At 42.3% G+C, this 24,158-nt stretch overlaps 1 protein-coding gene across 4 annotated transcripts in view; it reads left to right on the forward strand.

Moving 5' to 3' along the window:
• Positions 1–21,539, forward strand: part of PHACTR4 (phosphatase and actin regulator 4) — a 133,291-nt gene extending 111,752 nt beyond the window's left edge. For all 4 annotated transcript variants that reach the window (XM_075335926.1, XM_075335927.1, XM_075335929.1 and 1 more), the window contains 7 exons: positions 9,825–10,305; positions 11,209–11,453; positions 13,266–13,472; positions 14,472–14,533; positions 14,700–14,837; positions 16,014–16,090; positions 20,525–21,539. In XM_075335926.1, the coding sequence (XP_075192041.1) occupies positions 9,825–10,305; positions 11,209–11,453; positions 13,266–13,472; positions 14,472–14,533; positions 14,700–14,837; positions 16,014–16,090; positions 20,525–20,540 (1,226 nt within the window). In that variant the 3' untranslated portion in view covers positions 20,541–21,539. The remainder of the gene's footprint in view (positions 1–9,824; positions 10,306–11,208; positions 11,454–13,265; positions 13,473–14,471; positions 14,534–14,699; positions 14,838–16,013; positions 16,091–20,524) is intronic.
• Positions 21,540–24,158: the final 2,619 nt, after the last annotated feature.

Raw genomic sequence — 24,158 nt, forward strand, 5'->3', positions numbered from 1 at the left:
TTTTTTATTATTTTTTGGCTACTAAAACACACTAAAACAATACTTTAAAAGGAATCTTTCTCTGACACCTCATTGGGGGACACAGGACCATAGGTGTTATGCTGCCTATCCATAGGAGGACACTAAGTAGATGCAAAAGTATAGCTCCTCCTCTGCAGTATACACCCCCTGGCCGGGCCAGGCAACCTCAGTTTTAGCTTAGTGTCTATAGGAGGCACATCTCTGCAGACTACTGCAGCAAGAATTTTTTGTTTTTAGAGGGCGACGGTTCCTTTGGGGACCGATTTCCCAAAACCATCAACAGGCGGGAATGCAGAGTGTTGGCTCCCCGTACCACCTCCTGCGTCGCTGGATCCTGGGCTGTTACTCACTGGACGACAGGTCTCATGGCACTGATTTTCCAGAGCAGATGAAAACTTCCTCATCCCCTCTTGCAGGCTCTGAGTTGATATTCGCTCCTCACCAGCGTGACCAGACTGCCATCTCCACAGGAGCTGAGGTGAGATTCCAATTTTTCCAGAGCATTCCTCAGTCCCTCTGGCAGGCTCTGAGTTGATACACGTTCTGTGACCGGGCACAGCAGGCGTCAGAATCTGCACACTTGCTCCCTGACAGGAAACTGGAGCAAAGGTCACAGTGACTGGATGCACATGGGCTGTGATTGCAGACACCTGCAGAGCATTCCACCTGTGGCGGGGGGAGGGGACAACTCCCTGGATTAAGTGCACCCGCAGCTGCGGTACACTTATAGAGGTTTTTCTGTCCACCATTGTTGTACAGGGCTGGAGGGGGGAAGGGGAGTCCCTTCCCACCATTTTTTTTGTTTATTATATTTTCTCATGCCTTCTTGTTAGAGCTAAGCCCTGCCCCCTACGACACTCGATAAGCCAAGCTCCCTCACGAAAGCGCGCGTAACCCTCCTCACACAGGATCTGCAGAGTATTGCTGCAGAGCATTGCTCCCTCTTGTTGTGATCAGAGCCTGTGGGTGTCTCTCAGAGCTGGCTTCCTCCTTCCCACAGGAACTGTGACGCAGGAGGGGGAAAGGGTCATCAGGGTTCTGGATGAGTTATAGCCTCACTTACATATTAACTCTGCAGAGCATTGCTCCCTCATTACAATCAGAGTTTGTGGCTCATCAGCCAGGGGCTGCAGTCACATGTTTTATGCCCGGCACAACTACAGCAACAACTATAAGACTATTAATGTATCCTGCCACACTGAGCTACTAGGGGATGATAGCACCTCTTCCTTCTGTGAGTCCGATGCCTTTGTAGCCCCCCCCGCCACCACCGCAGCAACCGCTGCCAGCCCAGAGCCTACGGCTCCCAGTCCCCCAGAATGGGCACAGTTCCCAGAACCTGGTGCTGGCTATGCAACATCGTCCTACACCCCTCGGGGCCCCTGGACAGAACGCAGCCTGATGACACCTCTATAGAGGGTACTCCTGATGAGAATCAGCCCTCTGCTTCACCGGTTGCAGATCAGAAAAAGGGCATGACCCCCATGGGTCTCCCTCTGGTGTTCACAGATGGGGTTCTCCCACATGTTCCGCGGTATCTGAGGAGCCAGAGGAAGGGGAATGATGTTTGTACCGGGATGATTCCTTGGTTTCAACCTCCCCGAGCGATCAAAGCTGCGATGGACTCCCTTATTGCAGCAATCTACCAAAACTCTGCATGTGGAAGATCTCCCACCCACTACTACCACTGACCCTGCGGTGTCCTTTAAAAGGGTGAAGAAACTTAAAAAAAAAAAAAAAAAGCTTTTTGACGCCGCTTCGGTATCCGTAAACTCATGGGGGCCCGGTACCCCTTTGGCTTAGCTGTCTCTAAGGGCTGGGCCGATCCGGCCTCGGTGGACCCTCACCCGGCTTCTGCCTGCCTGAAGGACCCTCCTGTCTTTTACTTGATGGATCCTCCTTCAAGGACCCGACAGACAGACAAGTGGAGCAGCTCGATCGCTCTGCCTCGAGGCCGCGGGTCTCTCTCCCCTTCCGTGTGGGTCGCAAAGGCACCAGGACTACCAGTTTTCCTCAGACCCTCACAGATGTAACTGTCCACATTGCTGCGGCTGCGGAGTACCTCATGCAGGCCTCCCTCGGCGCTGCTACCTGCGCAGTTATTGCCGCCTCAAATACCATAGCCATCCGTAAGGCCCTCTGGTTCCGATAATGGAGAGTGGACTCGGTCTCTAAGAAGCCTCTCACAGTACTCCTTTCCAGACCGATGGTTTGCCGATCGTCTGGACAGGCTCTTTTTTTTTTTTTTTTTTTGTCTGACGCCACGGGAGGAAAAGAGTACCTCTCTCCCCCAACTCTAGCCCAGGATGTTTTTTACTAGACACGCAGGGCCCGACCTTCTTAGCCCTCCCCGAGTCCACCTCCTCCTAGCAGTCTAGACAAAGACCGAGAAGTCTCGTCCTTCTCCATCTGGCCCGCCGCCTCAGACCACAAATGGGTGTGATACCTTGTGTCTTCCGGTTACCACATTGAATTCTGGACCCGATCCCCTGGTCAGTCTTTTCTCTCAAACCCCCCCAAACGCTCCAAAACACCACGAGGCCTTCTCCTCAGCAATCCACTCCCTCCAATCGGCAAAGGTGATGGTACCTGTTCCGGACGGCGAGAGGTTCAAGGCTATACCTATCGTGGTCGCCAAAGAAAGACTGGTCAATTCGTCCCATCCTGGACCTCTAACACCTAAGCAAACATGTGCACGTAAAGAGATTCAGAATGGACTTCCTAGGGTCCATTATTACCTTTTTATGGTCGAAGGAGAATTCCTTGCTTCCCTAGCTATCAGGGACTCGTACCTGCACATACCTATCGCTCCAGCTCACCAAAGTTTCTCCGCTTCGCGGTTCAGGACTTCTTATTTTCATTTGTGGCCCTACACTCGGCTCTGCCACAGCACCAAGGGTCTTAACTAAGGTCATGGCGGCCGCCATGAGTGCCCTTCACGCCAGTAGAGTGGCTGTTCTGCCTTGCTTGGATGACCTCCTCATCAAGGGCTCAACCAGCGTGCAGATCTCTGTGGGCACCCTATCCCGCTTAGGGCGGCTTCTGACTCCAGTCAAATCATCCCCGGTCGCGTCAAAATCTGTCACCTCCCTGGGCATGTCCCTGGACACTCTTCGGGGCTTGATATTTCTCCCTCAAGTCAAGGCGACAGCTCTACAACAAGCGGTACACTGCCCTCTACGTACTCCTGTCACTTCATACGATTCAGTATGAGAGTGCTAGGTACGATAGCGGCGGCTATAGAGGCAGTGCTGCTCGCTTAGCCACACCACCGCCCACTGCAGCTTGCGCTTCTAGCTGCCTGGGACAAGAGCCCCTTTTCCTTGGACGAACTTTTCACCTGACACCTTCAGTCAGGTATGCGCTTTACTGGTGGCTTCAGTCCTCTTCCATATCGAGAAGGAGGTTTTCTCCCCCAAGTGGACTGGCTACTCCTGACCACGGACGCCAGCCTCTTAGTCTGGGGAGCAGCGTACTGGTTCCACACTGCTTCGGGACGTTGGACACCCCAGGAGTCTTCCCTTCCCAGAAATCATCCTGAAAATCAGCGCGATCTTCTCGCGCTCAGGTCATTCCCCTTTTCTGCTAGCAGGTCATTTGATTCGGGTCCAATTGGACAATGCAACAGCTGTGGCCTATGTCAATCAGCAGGGAGGTACCAGCAGCAAGACAGCTTATCTCGAGGTTCTCAGGATCCTCACCTGGACCGAATCGACGGGGGTCTGTGTTTTTCAACGTTACACATACCGGGAGTAGAAAACTGGGTGGCGGACCTTCTAAGTCGCCAAGGCCTGGCCGCCGGAGAGTGGTTTCTCCACCCAGAAGTGTTCCCACACATCTGCACTCACTGGAGTACACCAGACGTGGAATTAATGGTGCTCTACAAATAAATAATAATAAATCATAATAATCTAATGGCCTCAAGGTTGAATGCAAAGGTACCCGCGTTCTTAGCCAGGTCACGTGACCCACAGTCCATTGGCGTGGATGCTCTAGTCTCCTGAAGTCGTTTCCGTCCAACTTACATGTTTTTCGCCTCTGCCCCTGCTGCCGCGAGTAATCGGTAAGATCAAGGCAGAAGGAGTCCCGGTGATACTAATAGCACCGGACTAGCCCAGGTGCGCCTGGTATGCTGAATTAGTACAATTGCTCATGGCGCCTCGTAAGCATCCCAGACTTGCTGACCCAAGGGCCCATTTCCCATCAGAACTCCAGAGCCCTGAAGCTGACGGCCTGGCCATTGAGACCTGGACTTTAAAAAGAGGGAGATTCTCTCCTGCGGTCATCTCCTCCTTGTACAGTGCCCGAAAGCCGGCCTTCATCCCATATTTACCACCGTACGTGGAAAACTTTCCTTTCCGAGTACAGGGAATCTAATGTCCAACCTATGCCTCTGGTGATCCCCAGAATTCTTGATTTTTTTTTTGCAGTCAGGTTGCAAAACGGGTTGGCCCTCAGCTCCCTTAAGGGGCAGGTTTCATCTCTCTCAATATTCTATCAATACCGCCTAGCTTGCAATCCGCAAGTCAAGACTTTCCTCAAGGGTGTTTCCCATCTAGTTTCCCTGTATAAACGGTCGCTGGACCCATGGGACCTCAATCTCGTTTTGGATGGTATCCAGAGGTCCCCTTTTGAACCTCTTAAGGAATCTTCTCTTGCTCTTCTCTCCTGGAAGGTAACATTCTTAGTGGCGATTACGTCCATCAGACAAGTTTCGGAACTGGCATCACTCTCTTGCCGCGAACCTTTTCTGATCTTTCATCAGGACAAGGTGATTCTACGCCCCCTTCCGGATTTTCTTCCGATGGTTATTTTCCCGTTTCATATGAACGAGGACATTGTTCTGACTTCCTTTTTGTCCACACCCAGTCCATAGGGTGGAAAGGTTTCTACATTCGCTAGATCTTGTGAGGGCTCTCAGATATTACGTACCCAGGACAGCCCCTTTAGGAACATAGACTCCTTGTTCGTCATTCCTGAAAGGCCTAAGAAAGGACAGGCAGCTTCATAGGCAACGCTGGCTCGCTGGATTCGCTCTGCGATCCAGGAAGTCTACCGCTTGCAACTTAAGCCCATTCCTAGTGGGCTGCGGACTTATTCCACGCAAGCAGTTGGCGCCCCTTGGGCCATTAGGCATCAGCCTTCAGTGGAACAGAGGTGTAAGGCTGCGACCTGGTCTTGCCTACATACTGTTTCAAATCATTACTGAATCCATACCCAGGCTTCGGCTGAGGCGAACCTAGGTAGGAAAATTCTGCAAACGATAGCCAGGAGCGCCTACTGAGATAGGTACTCCACTATCTGGGACTGGTTCCTAGTCCTTGGGTTGCGTTCTTTGTTTACCCACCCATGGACTGCTTTAGGACGTCCCATGGTCCTGTGTCCCCCAATGAGGCGTCAGAGAAAAACAGATTTTTGTGTACTCACCGTAAAATCATTTTCTCTTAGCCATCATTGGGGGGACACAGCACCCACCCTGTTGCCCTGTTGGGCCTTGGTTCTCTCAGTACCTTATTTAGTTATGACTCTTTTTTTTTTTTTTCTCATGTTCCTCTGTTGAGAAGTTTTTACCGTTTTTTTTCGCTTACTGCTTGTGTACTAAAACTGAGGTTGCCTGGCCCGGCCAGGGGGTGTATACTGCAGAGGAGGAGCTATGTTTTTGCATCTACTCAGTGTCCTCCTATGGATAGGCAGAATAACACCCATGGTCCTGTGTCCCCCAGTGATGGCTAAGAGAAAACTATTTTACGGTGAGTACACAAAAATCCGTTTTTCACTTGTAAAATAAAAACCCACTATTAACCTGCAGATATAGGGTTAAGCTGCAGGTTAATAGCGTTTGAAACCTGCCCGGTGCCTGCACGTTGAACCCCAATGCCGGGAGGAAATTTCTTTATTTCCCCAGCAGTGTTCGGGTTTATCCCCCCAGTGCAGGTTCAGTCATCACTCAGTGTATGGAGAGCGGCGGCTTTAAAGGCGCCCTCTGTACTGACTGGCAACCGCTCAGCATTAGAGGAGGTTGTCAGTCGGGGTGCGGTTACAGCCGCCGCTCTCCATACAGAGGAGACTGAAAGCCGAACTGTGCCTAGAAGAATAAAGTACTTTTTTTTTTCTTGCAGTGGGGTTCAATGTGCAGACACCAGACAGGTTTCAAACGCTATTAACCTGCAGATTAACCTCATGTCACCAGGTTAATAGCATGTTTACAGATGACAGGTTTCCTTTAAAATATGGCAATGCAAAAACTTTTTTTTTTTTTTTTTTTTTTTTTTTCTATTGTTTTCCTCTTTCTGCCGACAGTGTCATGTGAGGGTTTGTTTTTTTACTTGATGAGTTGACATTTATATTGGTACAATGTTCGGTCACATATGTTTTTATCAGTTTTTATTCTGATTTTTTTGGAGACAGAATGAACTAAAACCAGTAAATCAGAAATTTTTTGAGGGGGGGGGGGTTTATATGCCGTTTACTGTTTGGTAAAAAGTGATAAAACTGATTTATTATTTGGGTCAGTACTATTACATCGATACCGCATTTATTTTTCTTTATATTTTGCTTCCTTCACACAATAGCAATGTTTTCGGGGAAAAAAAATTGATTTTGCATCTCTATAGCTGTAGCTATATTTTTCTGCTGACGTCGCTTAGTGGGGGATTTTGTTTTTTTTTTTTTGTGGGACGAGATGACCTTTTCAGGAGTATCATATTTATTTACATTTCAGTTTTTATTCGCATTTGATGAAAAATCTTAATTTTTTGCAAGGTTGTTTTTCTATTTTACGGTGTTCACAGATTCATAGATCAGGTCGTTCCAGATGCTGCAATACAAAACAGGTTTACTTTTTTGTTTAGTTTTCTTATTGCATAAATATTTGTATTTATTCCTTAACTTTTTTTTTATTTATTTTTGTAAATGTATTTAGTTTTTTTATATACTTAGTCCCTCTATGGAACTTTAACTTATTAGTTAGTCTGATGGCTGGAATAATGCATTGAGATGTACATAAATTGTAATACATTACAACAGTCAGTGGCCACCATAGCTGACACATTGAAGCAAGGAATCCAGCACTCTTATGCAAGAAATATAGGTTTTAATGGAAAATGCAATCCAGAAAAAACAAGTAACATTTTGGTCTACAAGGCCTTCTTCATATGGGATGCAGACAGGATGCTGTGTGGGTAAGTGCTGTTAGAGGAATACCCTATTCCTGGGCATCTATTCCTTCACTTAACAGCGCTTCTCCGTATAGTGCCTGATTCTTTCCTTCGATTCATTACATGGAGTGGTATCCGATCCTGGTACCTTAACTTTAACTTTATACCAAATGACATATCCCAACTACATCCTGTAGCTGACAGGTCAGGAGGTTACTATTTGACCACCTGCTGTCATGACATCTTTTGGGCCCTCTTGATCACGTCGCGAGGTCTCTATCGGGTGAGAGGAGGAGCCCATTCCCTCTCTCAAGCTTCTAAATGCTAGGCTTGCTATTGATGCATTTAGAGGGTTAAACAGCCAATGCTGGTGTGGGCATCAACCCTGGATGTGACGGCAGGAGCTGAGCTTCCGGCGGTGATTACAGGTGTACAGCTCCTGTGCCCGCACCATCCCCAGTACATAACAATACGTCCAAGGTCGAGAAGTCACTACAAAATAGGACGTGCCAGTATGTCTAGTGTCAGAAAGGGGTTAAATCTGAAGACGTCAGGGCCATATAGGCTGACCTGGCTGAAAGCTGGGCACGATCCTGTCCTAGTACATAATAGAACTATCACAGCAGAACGTTAGGCTAGTGATGGCAGGCTGCCTCTTTTCTTATTACACCACCGTGAGAAATGGTCTCATGACTTTGGTCATGTGTGCATGAACATTCCCTTGTGTATTACTGCTTCAGTCTTCTATTTTGGTGATTACATTGCGCTTAATAAGCGCTCATTCGTTATTTCAATGTTACTGTATGATCACTGGGTCTCTGCCAGCATGGCAGACCCAGATAAGCTCTGCCATTGAATCCGAAGTTCACAAGTATCACAGTATATTCAAACATAACGCAGATTACCATGCTACACTTATAGGCAAAAAGGAAGACAAAATTATTAGACAGCAATGTCAATCATCACCCCTGTTAATCAACAGTAGGAAAAACCACAGAAGTGGAGTCCATGAATATCTGCAGGGACACTTAGAAAACACCAGTTTAAAGATTGCAGCATAGCTAAGTGTTTAACCAGTGCTTGTTCTAGTTTCTGAAAATATAGCTGATCACATGCGGAGTGACGGACAAAGCTAGTTCAGATCTCCTGGACCACTAAACTGAGTGACGGATAAAGCTAGTTCAGATCTCCTGGGCCACTAAACTGAGTGACGGACAAAGCTAGTTCAGATCTCCTGAGCCACTAAACTGAGTGACGGACAAAGCTAGTTCAGATCTCCTGGACCACTAAACTGAGTGACGGATAAAGCTAGTTCAGATCTCCTGGACCACTAAACTGAGTGACGGATAAAGCTAGTTCAGATCTCCTGGACCACTAAACTGAGTGACGGATAAAGCTAGTTCAGATCTCCTGGACCACTAAACTGAGTGACGGACAAAGCTAGTTCAGATCTCCTGGACCACTAAACTGAGTGACGGATAAAGCTAGTTCAGATCTCCTGGACCACTAAACTGAGTGACGGATAAAGCTAGTTCAGATCTCCTGAGCCACTAAACTTAGTGACGGACAAAGCTAGTTCAGATCTCCTGGACCACTAAACTGAGTGACGGATAAAGCTAGTTCAGATCTCCTGGACCACTAAACTTAGTGACGGATAAAGCTAGTTCAGATCTCCTGAGCCACTAAACTTAGTGACGGACAAAGCTAGTTCAGATCTCCTGGACCACTAAACTGAGTGACGGATAAAGCTAGTTCAGATCTCGTGAGCCACTAAACTTAGTGACGGATAAAGCTAGTTCAGATCTCCTGGACCACTAAACTGAGTGACGGATAAAGATAGTTCAGATCTCGTGAGCCACTAAACTTAGTGACGGATAAAGCTACTTCAGATCTCCTGGGCCACTAAACTTTTATTTTAAATACTCACAAATATAGTTTGAAAAATTTTCATCACCAGAAATCATAGGCTCCAATTCTGGTAACGTAATTGCACCTCGTGAGATGCTGATCATCATTCCCTAAAAATGATTAGCAAGTGGCAGCTCTGTTCTCGGAAACCAGATCTAAGACTGGTCATAAACTGGCATTATGAATCTGATAGTGCAAGTGTGTAACTGCAAATATTCAGGGAATTTGATGATGGGGAGGGGGGTATCCCTTGTATCACTTGTTGTTTAATAGGGGTGGAAAGTTGCATATCTCTCCTTAATCACTTTTTCTTACTTTTGCCTAAAAGTGTAGCACCGTAATCTGTTGTGTTTAAAAATACTGTGAGAAGAGTTCTGCTCAGGAGGTAGAAATGTTTAAAACCTCCTCAATTCAATTCTTCATGAGGCCACAAAATGGGTATGGGGCTATATCCTAGTACTACTCTACGAGGGTCAGGCTGTCAGCTGTAGTGGTGTGAAGTGTCAGAGGGGTCCAAAAATACCGACAAGCCAAAGGGCCTGGCTATAGGTTAATATGCTAGAATACGTGACCATGACTAATATTTTTGAGTTGCATACCTCAATGGAATTTTATATTTAGATACTGTCTATAAATCTTAACCTGTTTAATCTAAATTATAAAACTATTACCTGTAGTGTTCAGCGTTATTTGTTAGCATGTGGCCATTATTAAAATAATTGTACCTTTTTATTGTAGCGGAGCTGTGCTTGGCAATAGGTGGAACTACCCTCACACCTGCTGGCTCGCGTCCCTCTCCACCTCTTCCTTCTAAACGAGGACTTCCAACTCCTGCGGATCTTATGAGCAACAAAGAGAGAACTGCTCGTCCAGTGTCGCTCCCTACTGTTCTTGCAAATGAAGTTCCTGCACATTCTCTCCCATCTCAAACACTTCCAGCTCAAGACCCTACATTGCTGTCTCTGCCCCCCCAAGATCTTCCTCCAAAAGAAATACCTCTACCTATCACAGAGGGTGAAAAAGGAGATTTGCCACTAAATGTGCCTACACTGCCTCTTCATATTCGCATTCAGCAAGCTCTCAACAGTCCACAGCCGATACCCACTTTGGATAATTCTCAGCGGGCACACTCCCTCTTGTTTTTTCCCAATGAAGTTGTGTCAAATGAGGAGAGAACACGTGTGAGATCCTTGCCTGTCACTATAGAGCTTCTTAAAGTGTAAGTTTATTTCCTTTGCCCTACTGTAATTCTAATTGATTGCTGGTCCACATGTTGCTATGATAATGTATATTAAAGGGTTTTTCTCAACTCAGACATTTGTGGCACATTCACAGGATAGACCATATATATTTGATAGCTGTAGGTCCCACCTCTCCATTTACAGTGGTATGGGATGTGCCTTTGGATTTTGAGCTAGGTTTGGGTCTCCGACATGGAACCTACATATACTAGACACGTGGCACATCCTGGGGTTATGCTGTAAATGTACGAGCTGGAAATACCCCTTTAAAGGAAAATTCATAGGACACCAATGAAATGGGCTTTTCTATCAAGAATTTGTTTGCAAAAAAGGTGCAAGCTTTAATACTGCCACTTCAGTAGAAGTCTATGTGGGTCTCCTGCTTTTGTAGGAAGCTGCAGCAAAGCCCCATTTGCTTATGACACTTTTTTTTCTCTGCACATTAGAACGTGAGGCCACACAGTGTGATGCTGTTATAGTGCCAGAATCAAATAGAGTAATCCTATGCTACATATTCCTACAATGCTGGTGGAGAATGGCTCCAAGGAGTGTCGTTCACTCTGGAGGATCCGCTCTGCTTTACATGGACAACCCATTTTCATTGAGAACGGTGTATTTCTTAATATCTCCTGTTTTAGTGCTGCAGGAAAATTGAACACTTGCTACCAGATTTTCCATTGTATCACAATTGATCACTGGGTGCCCCAGAAACAAAAAAAAAACCTTTGCCTTTATTGACAAAGAACCTTTCTAAGAAATAGGGTTTTTTCAAAGCGAAGAAACCCCTATAATTTGAAAACAGAGTTAACTGTTTTTCATCATTGGGTTATACATTTCTTGTAAAAATAAAAATGTAAGGGTTTTTTCCTCTTACTTTGCAGGCCTGATGATGACGATGAAGAAGGAAGCAATGGGGAAGAGGATTTCTCTCCGGAAGGAGGAGTTTCTCGCGCTTCAAGGGTGTATATTGGGGATGTTCCTGCTGTTACTGTAATTCCGAGCTATATTCCCCCATGTCTTCAGGAAGAGGATGAGGATGAGGAAAGTGAATGTGTTAGTGATAGTGATTCAGAGGGGCCTATACTGTATAAAGAGGAGGAAGAGGAGGATGATGATTCTACAACAAGTAAGTTAAATACAATAAAACCGCTCTCAATTTGGCATCAATTGAACTATGGAATATCTGAGATAGATATATTTTTATTATTTATTTATTTTTAACCTCTACACAATCTTTGACATACCGGTACATCCAAGGTTGTGTGCTTCCCTTTGATGTAGGCTGGCATCGTAAGCCTGCATGCTTCCCCACACATGTTGGCTGATCTGATCATCTAACAGGCGCAGGTGGATCACAAAAACCTCCCGCACCTTTTAAATAGTTAAATCCCACTGTCAAGGTCAGATAGTGGGATTTAACGCGCTCAGCGGGGACCACGAAATCCCTACCCCATCAGTGCCCAGTGACATGATTACGGGGTACCGATGGGTTATCATGACAGCCAGGGGGTAGCTTATGATTCCTGTCTCTGTTATGGCGAAATTCCTGTGAAAGCTGGCTGAGCGCCAGCGATCACAGGAGATCAGTATTTCTGCTGTACAGAGTGGTGCTGAAGCACCGCCCTGCACAGCAAAAGCGATCGGACTAGATAAACTTCAAGTTCCCTAAGGGGGCTGGTTAAAAAAAAAAAAAACAATAAAAAGTTACATTTTTTAAAAATATGAAAAAGTTAAAAAAACAAAACTAAAATTCAAATCGCCCCCCTTTTGCCCCATTGAAAATATAACTATAACAAAAAACAACATATTTAGTATAGTAGAGTTCAGAAATGCCGATCTACCAAAATATAAAATCATTCTGATCGGTATAGGGCGTAATGAAAAGAAAAAAAAAAAAGCAGAATTCCGTTTTGGGGGTTTTTTTGGTTCACTGCATCATTGCAATAAGAGCCAATCAACACATCGCATCTATCCAAAAATAGTAGAATTAAAAACATCAGCTCAAAACGCAAAAAAAAGCCATCACAAAGCTACAGGACTCTGGAAAATGGAGACAAAAGAGCAATTCTTTTGACAAATTTCTGAATGATTAATAGTTCACTTAAGTTAAAAAATATACATGTTTGATATCTACAAACTCTTACCAACATGGGGAAGCATATGCCCTGTCAGTTTTACTATATAGTAAATATATGGTAAATAAAAAAAAATTGGGAATTGCATATTTTTTTATTTTTTTTTTTTGCAATTTCACCCGTGGAATTTTTTTTCACGTTTTTCAGTGCATTATGAAGCAGAGTGAATGGTGTCATTCAAAAGTACAGCTCATTCTGCCAAAAAAAAAGCCATCATTAATGGAAAAAAAAAAAGTCATGGCTCTTGTAAGAAGGGGTGAAAAAACGGAAAATCGCCCAGGTGGTGAAGGGGTTAAATGCTTACTGAAAAGGCCACACAGGAATAACTATCTTTCTCCAAGACAGTCATATTACAGAAATCTAATTCCTAATCTGACTATTCCAAGGGTTATCCTTCTCTCAGCTACTCATGGATGTTTCCATCCCACTGTCTTTTTCTGAGTCACGGCAGTCTTGTAGCTCATAGTGCTTGATGCTTGGAGGGTTTAATAGCACCCTAAAATTAATAGAAGAGGTAATTAGGCAGATTTGTTAAAACTGTCTCACCTTTAGAAAGTGCAAACTGGACAGCCTTAAAATGTACCACACCTATCAGAGTGCTTCAAGGATTCTGAAAAGTGTGTGTGTGTGTGTGTGTTGGTAATTGTGGTGCACAACATGTTAAACAGATTGTTGACACAAATTAAGCTAAGTTTCTGGGGCTTGCGTTACCTGATCAGCCATGTTGAATGTGTAAATGTTTCTTGCTTCTTCCCTCACAGATTGTCAAAGCTGGACTTAATTGTATGACATTTTTTGTGTAGGCGCCCTGGCCAATAAAGTAAAAAGAAAGGATACTCTAGCCATGAAATTAGGTGGAAAGTCAGATTCTCAGGAACAAGACGCAGAGTTACCTCACCGAAGCCGAGAAGAGTGGAATCAAATACGGGAGCAGATTGGTTCTCAACTAAACCGAAGATTAAGCCAGAGACCCACCGCAGAGGAGCTGGAGCAGAGGAACATTCTGCAAAGTAAGAACAGGATCTAATCTGTATGTGGTGCTGAAGGAACTGTAAGAGAACAGAGGGACAAGGAGCTGGCTAGTTATAAATGTAGTGTATGTTATCCTGATGGATTTTCCACAGGGAAATTCAACAAGTATTTACTAGATAATCTGAGGACAACATTCTAGTTTTCTTCTGCAGATGTTTACAGGGATTGCCAACTTGATATTGTTTTAATTTTTTTTTTTTTTTTTTGAACAGCATGTCAAAAAAAATGTCTGTCCTCATGCCATATATATTATCGGACACAAATCTGAGAGTCATTATGGTTTTTCAAAGTGATGTCTGCAACCCATAATTGTGTTTATAAACCCATTAGCTGCAATCACTGGGAACTGTAAAATGCTAGTTATGCTCGTAGTATTCTGCACGGGTTTCTCTAGCTAAAAAAAATCTAGGTATGATTTTTATTTTATTTTTTGAAGGACAGGATAAAAAATTGTCCCCTTTGTATAAAGACTGTCCAGGAATTAGTAGACAGTTGACACATATAACTGTTCTAGAACATTTGAAAGGTATTGCGGAAACCACCCCATTCATGTGCGTTGGGTGCAGATTACAGTGCAGAATCCACACAAAATCCTGATTGTAGAAATGGGGTCAACGCGAACCCAGCTAATAGCAGAATCTGTGGGAAGTTAATCTAGGCTACTACAAACGAGCTGCTTAAAATTTTTGCTATCAGCCTTCAAAATGCCTAGAAAATGAAAGGTTTCATGTTATAAAAGATTGCATATTTTAATCATATTACAAAATTCCATATGTTCAAAACTTGCCTGGTGGAGCTTCCCATGAGGTAAGACCTAGAAAAAGTAGCAAGGGGCTGAGAAAATCTAAGAAGGGAGGATCAAGTTAGTTCTTATCTAAACAATCCTGATGTGGGATGGGTAAGTGTTTGCAGAAGAAACACATTCCAGAGGCTTTTTATATTATTACATGACATTCTTCTGTATATCTTACTTGTAGTAAAGAATGAAGCTGACCGGCTTGCAGAGAGACGGGAAATCAAGAGACGACTGACCCGCAAGGTATTTGCCTAAATATCAATAAACATCCATTATTTTTGGGGGGAAAAACCCAGCTACCGTATGCTTATTTAAAAAAAAAAAATCTGTTTTAGGACCGTCTAATTCTATCATTTTCCATAACAGAAAAGTTCTGTCTTCATCTTCTATCTTCTCTTCTTGTGTGCAGCTTAGTCTAAGGCCTACAGTGGCCGAGTTGTTGGAGCGGAAGATTCTTAGATTTAATGAGTATGTGGAAGTGACGGATGCTCACGAATATGACCGGAGAGCTGATAAACCCTGGACCAAGCTGACCCCCGCTGACAAGGTATTATTAAGTGTCTGAATTATCAGGGTTGTTATAACTGCAAAATGCTACCCAGTGAAATTTGTAACTGCATGATAAAAATGTGTACCGTTATCTTTTCAGCTTCTGATGATGGAAACTTCACTACTGATGTAGATGGCACAAGATCACTCAGTACAGTGATTGGCTGCAGTGGTGATGAGCTGTCCACCTGACATTCCCACTACAGCCTGTCACCAAACACTAGCTGGGAGCAGCAGAAGGCAGGGCTGGTCTGCATTTATTTTCAGTTAGCTCAAGCCTTTGGTCTAATATATTGGTTAAATAGAACAGCCCCTTGATCTCCCTTCCTAACGTGTGACTTGCATGTTTGTTACAAGTCGGATGCCAGTTATAGGCTCCGAAGCTTCCACCGAATGCCTACGGTGTTAAAAACGTCTTGAGCAGGGTGCTGATGGGCTGCCATGGCAGTGAAGGGCTTTCTGAAAGCACCCAGTGGTGCCATCTTTGCCCTGCTGTGAAGCTCAGCTAGGCTTCTTGGGACACCGTTATTTACACTATATAATTTAATATGAAGGGATTTCAGTATATAGAACAAGTGATCAAACAATCACAGATTCAAATTCCCTAAGGGAATTCCTATATATAAAAAGTAAAATGATTTGCGATCATTGTTTACATAAAATTCTAATTTATCAAAGTATAAAATTATTTAACACGTATAAAAATGCCAGAAAGCAAAAAAAAAAAAAATTGAAAAAGCAAAAATCATATTTTTCGGTCTACTCTACTTCTCCAAGAAAATACAGTATAAAGATAAACCCTTCATAACCCAAGATTTCTGGCATAGTGAAAACCACAGCTAGTGGTGAATTAGATGAGCTGTGGTGTCCTGTCCCACCTCTACTCATTAGTGAAAATTTCAAAGGTGTCAAAATGGATGCACCGTGCTGAGATGCACCTAAATTTTACCCCTGAATTCTTGTGTGAAAACTTTGATGAATTTTGCCCATGGCGTCCAATAATTTGCAACAAAACCTATCTTTTGGGATCATAATATCTACTGCCCCATTAAATCAGATGTGTATCTTTTTACATTTTCTGCTTTACTAATGAGACCATTGAAACTGTCTGGACAGTCATCTCTTATTCGCTACTATGTCAGGCTTATACATCTGTCACATTTTTCTCTTACAGGCAGCAATCCGTAAGGAGCTCAATGACTTTAAAAGCACTGAGATGGCTGTGCATGACGAAAGCAAACACTATACACGGTGAGTCCAGCAGTGACATAAAACCAGAACTGCTAAAGAACTTTAATCCTCGTTTTCCTCTTTGCCATGACTTTAGTTGGTTCATCAGTTGCAGTAAAAATCTGTAATTTTCAAAGGGAGTTTCAAAAAATATATCTTCTAAAATGACATCACAGGCCACCAAGCGTGAACTTGCCTGTGCCTCTGTAAGACTAACCAACCAAGGTCACTGTCATTTTTATGGACTCGTATGAGTGGTGGATCTTTTTCTTTATGATTCAATAATTTTTTATTAGGTTTTCAAAGTTTATACATAAAACAGTTCTAACAAAAACAATAAAACAAAGTGCTGTATAGCATTACTTCATGCTATATCAAACAAATAATATACAGTAGACATATACAAAAGGAGAAACAAAACAAATAACATTGGTAAAAACTATGACATACAGTCGGATTAAAAATTTACAAAGTATGATTTTCAAATAAAATATGTCAGGAGATGAATGTAAACAAACAATTTTCTTATTAAACTAATTGAATAAGTATCGTGTATTACGTTTATACAAGAATTAGATCTAGATTAGATTTAAAATTTTATGTATTGTTGTTAATAAAGTCAGTCCATGGGTCCCATTTTTATGAAATCTGTTCCAAGAGTTATTAATCAGAGCATGCTTCTCTTCATAGAACTTATGAAGGGATATTTTTTCTATTAGATCGTAAATATTTTTAATTTTATTGGATTTCCAACGTGCCGCCAATTCGATTTTGGTAACTAGAAGGATATGAATTACGATGGCCCTGTATTTTATGTTTATTGTATCCGAATCTATTGATAAGAGGGCTAATTGTGGGGTTAGACTTATTTTTGAGTGTATTATCAGATTTATTATTTTAGACACTTTCTGCCATAAGCTTCTGATTCCAGGACAGCTCCAAAAAATATGAACAATGTCACCTTTTGTATCGCAACCTCTCCAGCATGTTGGTTTTTGGCTTGGGAATATTTTAGCTACTTTGTCCAGAGCGAAATACCATCTGGTATAAATTTTATAATAAGCTTTTTCTTTAACGTTGCCTTGTATGCCCCCATGTAAATCATTATTTTTCCAGTTTGGATTCAAACACACTGATTTTTCTAACACTACGTTTCATATCTCTTTAATGTATCCTTATTGCTGCCCATAATAACATAGATCCAAATTCCTTGTCCCTAGAAGTTGTCCATGCCTTCCCTCTTCCTTTCCTCACAAGCCAGAGTCTGATTGCTGCACAACTGGCTGCAGCACAAATGTCCTACTACAAACCTCTCCAATGTGATCTACTCAGCTGTCTATACATTACTGGGCTTCTTTCGCTACCGAATATTCCACTATTGATTGGGATTTAAGAAATTTTAATTTTTATGAACCCATATATAGTGTTTTCATTGAGTTACAATATTGTTCCAGATTGCCATTTTAAGTTGAATATATTGTAATAAAAAGATTATACATCCATGGAGAGCTAGTAAATGTTTCTGAATGCCCTAAAATAATCAGCAGAAAATAAGGAAAAAAATGAAGATTGAGGTAAACATATAACAAATACAGATAAAGTAAGTGTTTACATACAAAAGTGAAGGAGTGAGTAAGGCTTCAAAATAACATCCAGTGGCACACTACTCAAGCTGCCTGACTGCTGCAGCCAATCACAGGATCAATCAATCAATGGAGCGGTGACGTCTCTTCTTTGTGTGTCAGTGCAGACCACAGATTTGTCTTCACTGGATCTTGGTGAATTCAGATAGGTGAGTATAGCTAGGATCAGAATTTTTTTTTGTTAGGTTCTGAAAATATTATTAAATTGTTAACTGTAAATAAAAAAAGATTTTGCAATTTTCACACTGGTCCCCATTACTATGCTCGTAATTTGTCAACCACTTATCCTACTTTAGTCTGCTGAGTAAGGGAATTTAATAACATGAACAAGAGTTTTTGCCTCATCCCTCTGAGATCATTGGAGACTACAGAGGGTCAGAGGGTAAGGTGACCATAGGTACTAGTCACTTGCAGCTATCCCAAGGACCACCTACTGCCCATTATATGCTTTGAGAGCGTAAGGATTAGAATGGGGATGGCAAAAGAACTGTGCCAAAAAAAACCCCATCAATATATGAACAGACATTCACATGCACCTAGTAGATGGGAATTGGATCAGTTGCCATTTTATTGATTATGGATTATCCTCAGTTTAGTTTCTCAGAGGAAGGGTGAGGTATTTGGGGGATGTTCTCAAGGTCATTAATTTATGTACGAAGACATTAACCCAGTATGACATTAAAATGTTGTCCACGGATTTGTCTAATAGCAAGATTTAAGATCTGTGATTGGATAAATTATTTGGCAGTGTTTACAAGAAAGTTACATAGGTCTGTTTCAGGAATTTGGCCCAATCGTAATAAATGTAGGGAGTTGTCAAGTATTTCTTGGATGCTCGGGGTTTACACTTGTGAAGACACAATGCCTTTATACTGGACCTCGTTGAATCCATCCTTTTGCACTATTCTTTTTTTATTTGATGGCAAGTAATTCCACCTGCTCAAGGGGACAGCAATTGGGAGTCTGTGTGCTCCTACGTGTCGTATGCTATCCACTTCCTAGGCTGATGTGAGGAAACCATAGTTTTCAGTGAGCTCAATGAAAACCATGTCTCACGTAACCATATGGCTATGTTTTATAGATGATGTATTCATTCTGGGGACAGGAACAGAACAACTCGTGATTTTTATTTTTTTTTACATCTTTAAATAAGAATGATATTGGTTTAGTTCTAACCTCAGGCACTGATGCATGTAAGAGCTCCTTTTTGGATGTATGTATCATCAAATATGAAACTGGTCATTTTTTGACTACCATTGTTAGGAAGCCGACCGCAACTAACCACTTGCTGGAATGGAAGTCACCACCTTCAATCCATGAAGAAAGGAATATCTAAGGGACAATGCCTCAGTTATATGTAACTGCTCCACACTATCAGATTTTGAGATGAAAGCGGAGAAATTTAAAAATAGATTCAGAAAGCGTGGATACCCTATGGAAGTGATTGTATCCACATACTATCATGCAAGAACTACTAATCAGTCTTCTACTTGTAGATACACTGTATATTTAATAGGGGATTTTATCAGAATACGAATATTGATCCCATCCTTGATTATATCATACAATCCTATATATTACTAGAGGCGATCCACTTTAGGGTTGAGGCAGCAGCCTAATAATTGAGATGTGGCATTTAAATATTCAGGAATGGTCATAGGTAATATCAAGTTCCGTTGTCCGTGTGGAAATATAGCAATATTTCATTTTACACAAAGCAATGAGCATTCCTATACATTAGCATTCCTCTTGTAATATGAGCGATATTAATCCGGTCTGCATTATGATAACTTCCCTCAAATGTTTATATTATTTATGGGTACTGCAAGATGACCGCTATTACTTATCTATAAAAGCTATGGCTAGGCCAACACACAATCATGGTGGAATTATAACGATATATATTTTAACCATATCATCCACCTTGTCAGTGATCCCACTTGCAGTTACCTTTCCTGCACACACAATCAGGAATCAACACTTTTCCTCTGCTGCCCAAGTATTGCATCATTTTTGGGCCTTAAATTAAAAGCTGCAGGAATAATAGTGACAATTATTTAAAGTCCTGTCATATTACATACATACATACATACATACATACATACAGTATAAGGGTTAACCATTGTTTCTACACACATTGAATACACAATGTAGCAAGGGAAACATATAATTCAGCTCACCTATGAGGCGAGGCGCTCAGTCCAATCCATACTTAGAATAAGTCCTTAATTGATTTTTAAATCATTGCAACTGCATGCATATGGTTTATGTGGATTTACATATGAAGTAATAATAAACGTACAAGATTAAAGCCATATATGCTGGGTATATTCCTTGGATTTCTTTGATTACATGCACTATGTGGATCACAGCTCTCCTACCCCAGCGCATCAAGCCTATACTGGTCTTTTGTGCTGATTTAAGCCATTTTTCTGGCTCACCGACCCCACATAGAGTAGTACTCATTATTGAAAAGGCAATAAATGAGGATATTAAAATGTTACTGAATGGTCAGTGTTGTGTTTTTTTGTTTTGTTTTGTTTTTTTTCTTTTGATTTATATAGTTTATGGAAAATGAGATTGTAAATTCTGATTTATATTAATTGCCACATCCCTATAATGTTCTACATTTGTATTGTGGGAAAATTGAGTCCTTCATTTGTGAAAAGGTGACAAATTAGAGCAAGCAAAACAACTTATTCTAATTATGGTGGTTTCTATGATTGTATCATGAAAAGAAAATAGTAACATTAGCAAAAATATAATCCGCTAAACGTGATTTCTCAATTTTATTTTTTACTTTTGTTTACAGATTTCATCGGCCATAATATAGCGAAGAAGAATTTTAGGCCAGAAGCACTTGCATAGGAAGCCGTGCCAGTCACAAGCTTGTCTTCCCTCTGATTGACCTCAGTCCGCACCTATATAGGTTGGGGTGGTTTTGTATCGTATTACTGTGTAGCTTGTGATTTCCCAGTTTAATCAGGCCATTTATTCCTATGGTGTAAGGACTTGTCTTGGAAGTAGAGCCGTGGTTCTCCATATCAATTAGTGCTGCGCTTCCAGTATTTTTCCTTGTGACATCAAGGACGTTTCTTCCAATCATCACGTGAGCTCCCGGTGCCTTAATTTTGCTGTCCAGGAGTCTGGGGCTGGCCGTGAGGGGATTTATCTTCAGTACTTTCTGTATTTAGAATCTGATGGACTGATGAGTTTTCTTACCTGTGTGTACAGGTCTTCCAATGGATACAAGGTATCTCTCAGGGATGAGTGGTTTAGTTTGTGTTTTAAATGTAATCAGGGCGAGTATTGCACGATTGACTAATATTAGGTCTTCAGTCTGCCAGACACTTAGTCCCATGTATAGCAAGCAGATCATGGAGGTTTAAACTTCTACATGACCATGGAGCCAGTATTTCCAGTAACTCACTGTGACATTAATACGGTCTACACTAATAAAGGTTTAAGAAATGATAACCACTTTTCTCACACTGATGCTAATGGCATACATTTTAAGCAGATTATAAGCGGTAGATTTTGAGGTCAGGAAGCCATGAAAATTCTTTTTTTATACACCTGATTTAATATAAATAATACACTACGCCTTACTATATAAACCATTAATGTGCTTTAGAAATGTGTTCTGAGAGATACAATATGTATATATATGTAGCATATGTTTGACTTTGCAAGGGACAACTGGATTTTTTTTTTCTTAATATGTATGTATATATATGTATACTTGGATAGCATCTGCGTCTGTATATCAGTTTGTCTTAATCTGAATTTTACTGATGAAAATAAAAAAAAATTATTTTAGGCAAATATTGGCTATTTGGTATCTTATTTTTCAGGGATAATGTTAACTTAAAGTGTTAAAAAATTAAATATTTAGTGTCCATGCATCTGTAATGGTCTAGTGTTTTAAAAAATATTATTTAACCTGTACAATAAACATCATAAAGCCGCAAAAATATAGAGATGAGAATTGTCATCAGTCGGTGTCCCACCCCTCTATCTCAAATTATAATACGCTCAATTCATCGTATCTCCCCTAAATTGGTATCAGCTTGCCGCAGAAGCATCATATTGCCAAATCATTTCTACTACATAATGAATGCTCCCAGAAAAAAAAAAACTTAGGTGGAATTGTCTTTACTGCTTTTACTGCACATAGATTATTTTTTGATACATTTTCCAGTACATTATTTATGAAATGAATTATGTTCAAAACTACAACACCTCACACAAAAAAACAAGTATTCATGTCACATCTCTACCAGGACCTGCTCATGTGATGTGTGCTTCTGTCACCAGGTGCTGCTGTATTCATTCTGCAGGTGGCACTGGTGATAGGATGATATTGCACTCAGAGGCTTTGGATGGCACAGGCTCTGTCCAACCATATAGATTAGGTACCTGTAGAGCTTTCCTGTCTGACTGTGTGTGTGTGTGTGTGTGGGTGTGTGGGTGTGTGTGTGTGTGTGTGTGCGCGCGCGCGCGCTGTCCAGCTGGCATTAGCAGCTCCCTACTCCAGCCAATTACAAAGCACCACACCCTACTTAAACTTCCAGCAGTTTTTGGCTCCTATGGTTGAGTCTTGTTTATTTAGCTTCTTGTGGTATTATTGTTCCTTATTTTGACCTCGGCTTGTGTCTCTGACTATATTATGTATTCTGATTTTGTACTTTTCCTGCCCTCTTCTGACAGTTTGTACCATCGAATACCAGGTTATTCCGTAGCCCTTTTCCAGAGGCCCCTGTTTAAGTCCAGATCCCTGTACAGGGATTAAAAGTTGAAGAATCGGGCAACCCCTGGGGTTTGGAAAGTGGAGTAGCAGGGGCCAAGCCTTCCATAGTAGTCATTTTCCAGCTGCCAGGTGCCCACTTACAAAGCGCCATTATATCATGTTAATATGTTGACAAATATTAAATAGTTATGATTTGAGATGAGCGGACCCATGGAAGTACAGATTCTGTTCGTTCATCCAAACTTAACCTGAACCTCACAGGAAGTCACTGATTGGGCAATTTAGCTCTCTTCCCTCATTCAGCCAGCCATAAACAGACTACTTTCGGGGCGGTATTTTTTTTTTTGGTACACACTAAATCCGATAACGCTGATTTTACGCCCAGTGCAAACCATTCAAACACTACAAGTGGCTCGCACTGGGTCGAGCACTGAGCGTACCCAAGGACAGCGATGCTAGTGCTCAGCATACGTAAAGCACCCAAACTCTAACACGAATTTATTTTTTGCAAAGTCTGTGTTCGGTACAAACACCAAACTGTAAAGATCGGGTCTGCTCATCTCTAGTTATGATGGAAGAAAAAAAACAAAACTTGAATACAGCAAGAAGGGGTTATAGAGACCAGCTAAGTTTGGCGTATTATAGACAATGCTCCATGACAGATAAGTATGCATATTATCTCTCACAGAATGAGAAGGAGTTAACTTACACGTATCATCTAGGAGAGATCAAACTGGGAAGCTCATTAAAGGGTTGGATGTTTTCTTTGTTGAATAGCTACCTCTCCTAGGTTGTTAATGAGTTGGTCTCTTTTGTTCTGTGAGAGCTAATTTACATATTTAGAGCCCATTGCACATTTTATTGAAATTAACATAGAATATGGTATTTTGCATTTTGGTGTTTTACACAGAAGTTGCAACTAGCTCATATTGTTGGCTGTGCCTGGTACTGTAGGTCAGTGCCATTACTTGCAGGCATGCAGGCACAATATTGAATGGGTGAATAAATAGACCTACAATTATTTGTAATGTTAAATTCTATTCAATGGAAAGTTCGTGAGATAAATGAAAAATGTAGAAAGAGTAGTTTGGGGGCGTGGCCTGGACCTCATGTAGAGAGGACGCAGCGTGGGTGAGCTCCTGCCTGGATCCTGAATCATCCTGCACACCGGCCTTGCTGACAGGCACTACCGACCCTGGAGGGCTGCAATGCTACTTATAACACCCGGGGAAGCGAGCACCGCCAGGATATGCCGACCCACAGCAGCAATAAAAAGGACAGACGCGCAGGAGCGCGCCTCTGAAGAATCCAATATGGCTCCACCGGCGTCCACACCATGCCGCGGTGGAGCAGGGGGAGTAGCAGGCAGGCTGGAGCGGTTTGCCAGAGTGGCCTCTGGCACAGAGCCTACCTCCAACAAGGCACCCGATGGCAGCGCTGAATGGGCCCTGGAGCAGGGAGAAAACATACCCGACGGCGAGACTGTGAGTACCCTGGGCCCTACATGTTCAGCAGCACAAGATATGCAGACACAGAGGCCTGCGCTGGCAGAGGGAGGAGGGGGAGATGTGGAGCAAACAACACCTATCTTCACTGAGGCCATACTGAGAGACCTTCTGGCAGCAATTAACTCTTGCAATACCACATTGGCCACTCTAAGCAGCCAGATGGGAAACTGTCACCTCAGATATGGCCT

The sequence above is a fragment of the Anomaloglossus baeobatrachus genome, chromosome 2 (genome assembly GCF_048569485.1).
Source record: "Anomaloglossus baeobatrachus isolate aAnoBae1 chromosome 2, aAnoBae1.hap1, whole genome shotgun sequence".
Classification (NCBI taxonomy): Eukaryota; Metazoa; Chordata; class Amphibia; order Anura; family Aromobatidae; genus Anomaloglossus; species Anomaloglossus baeobatrachus.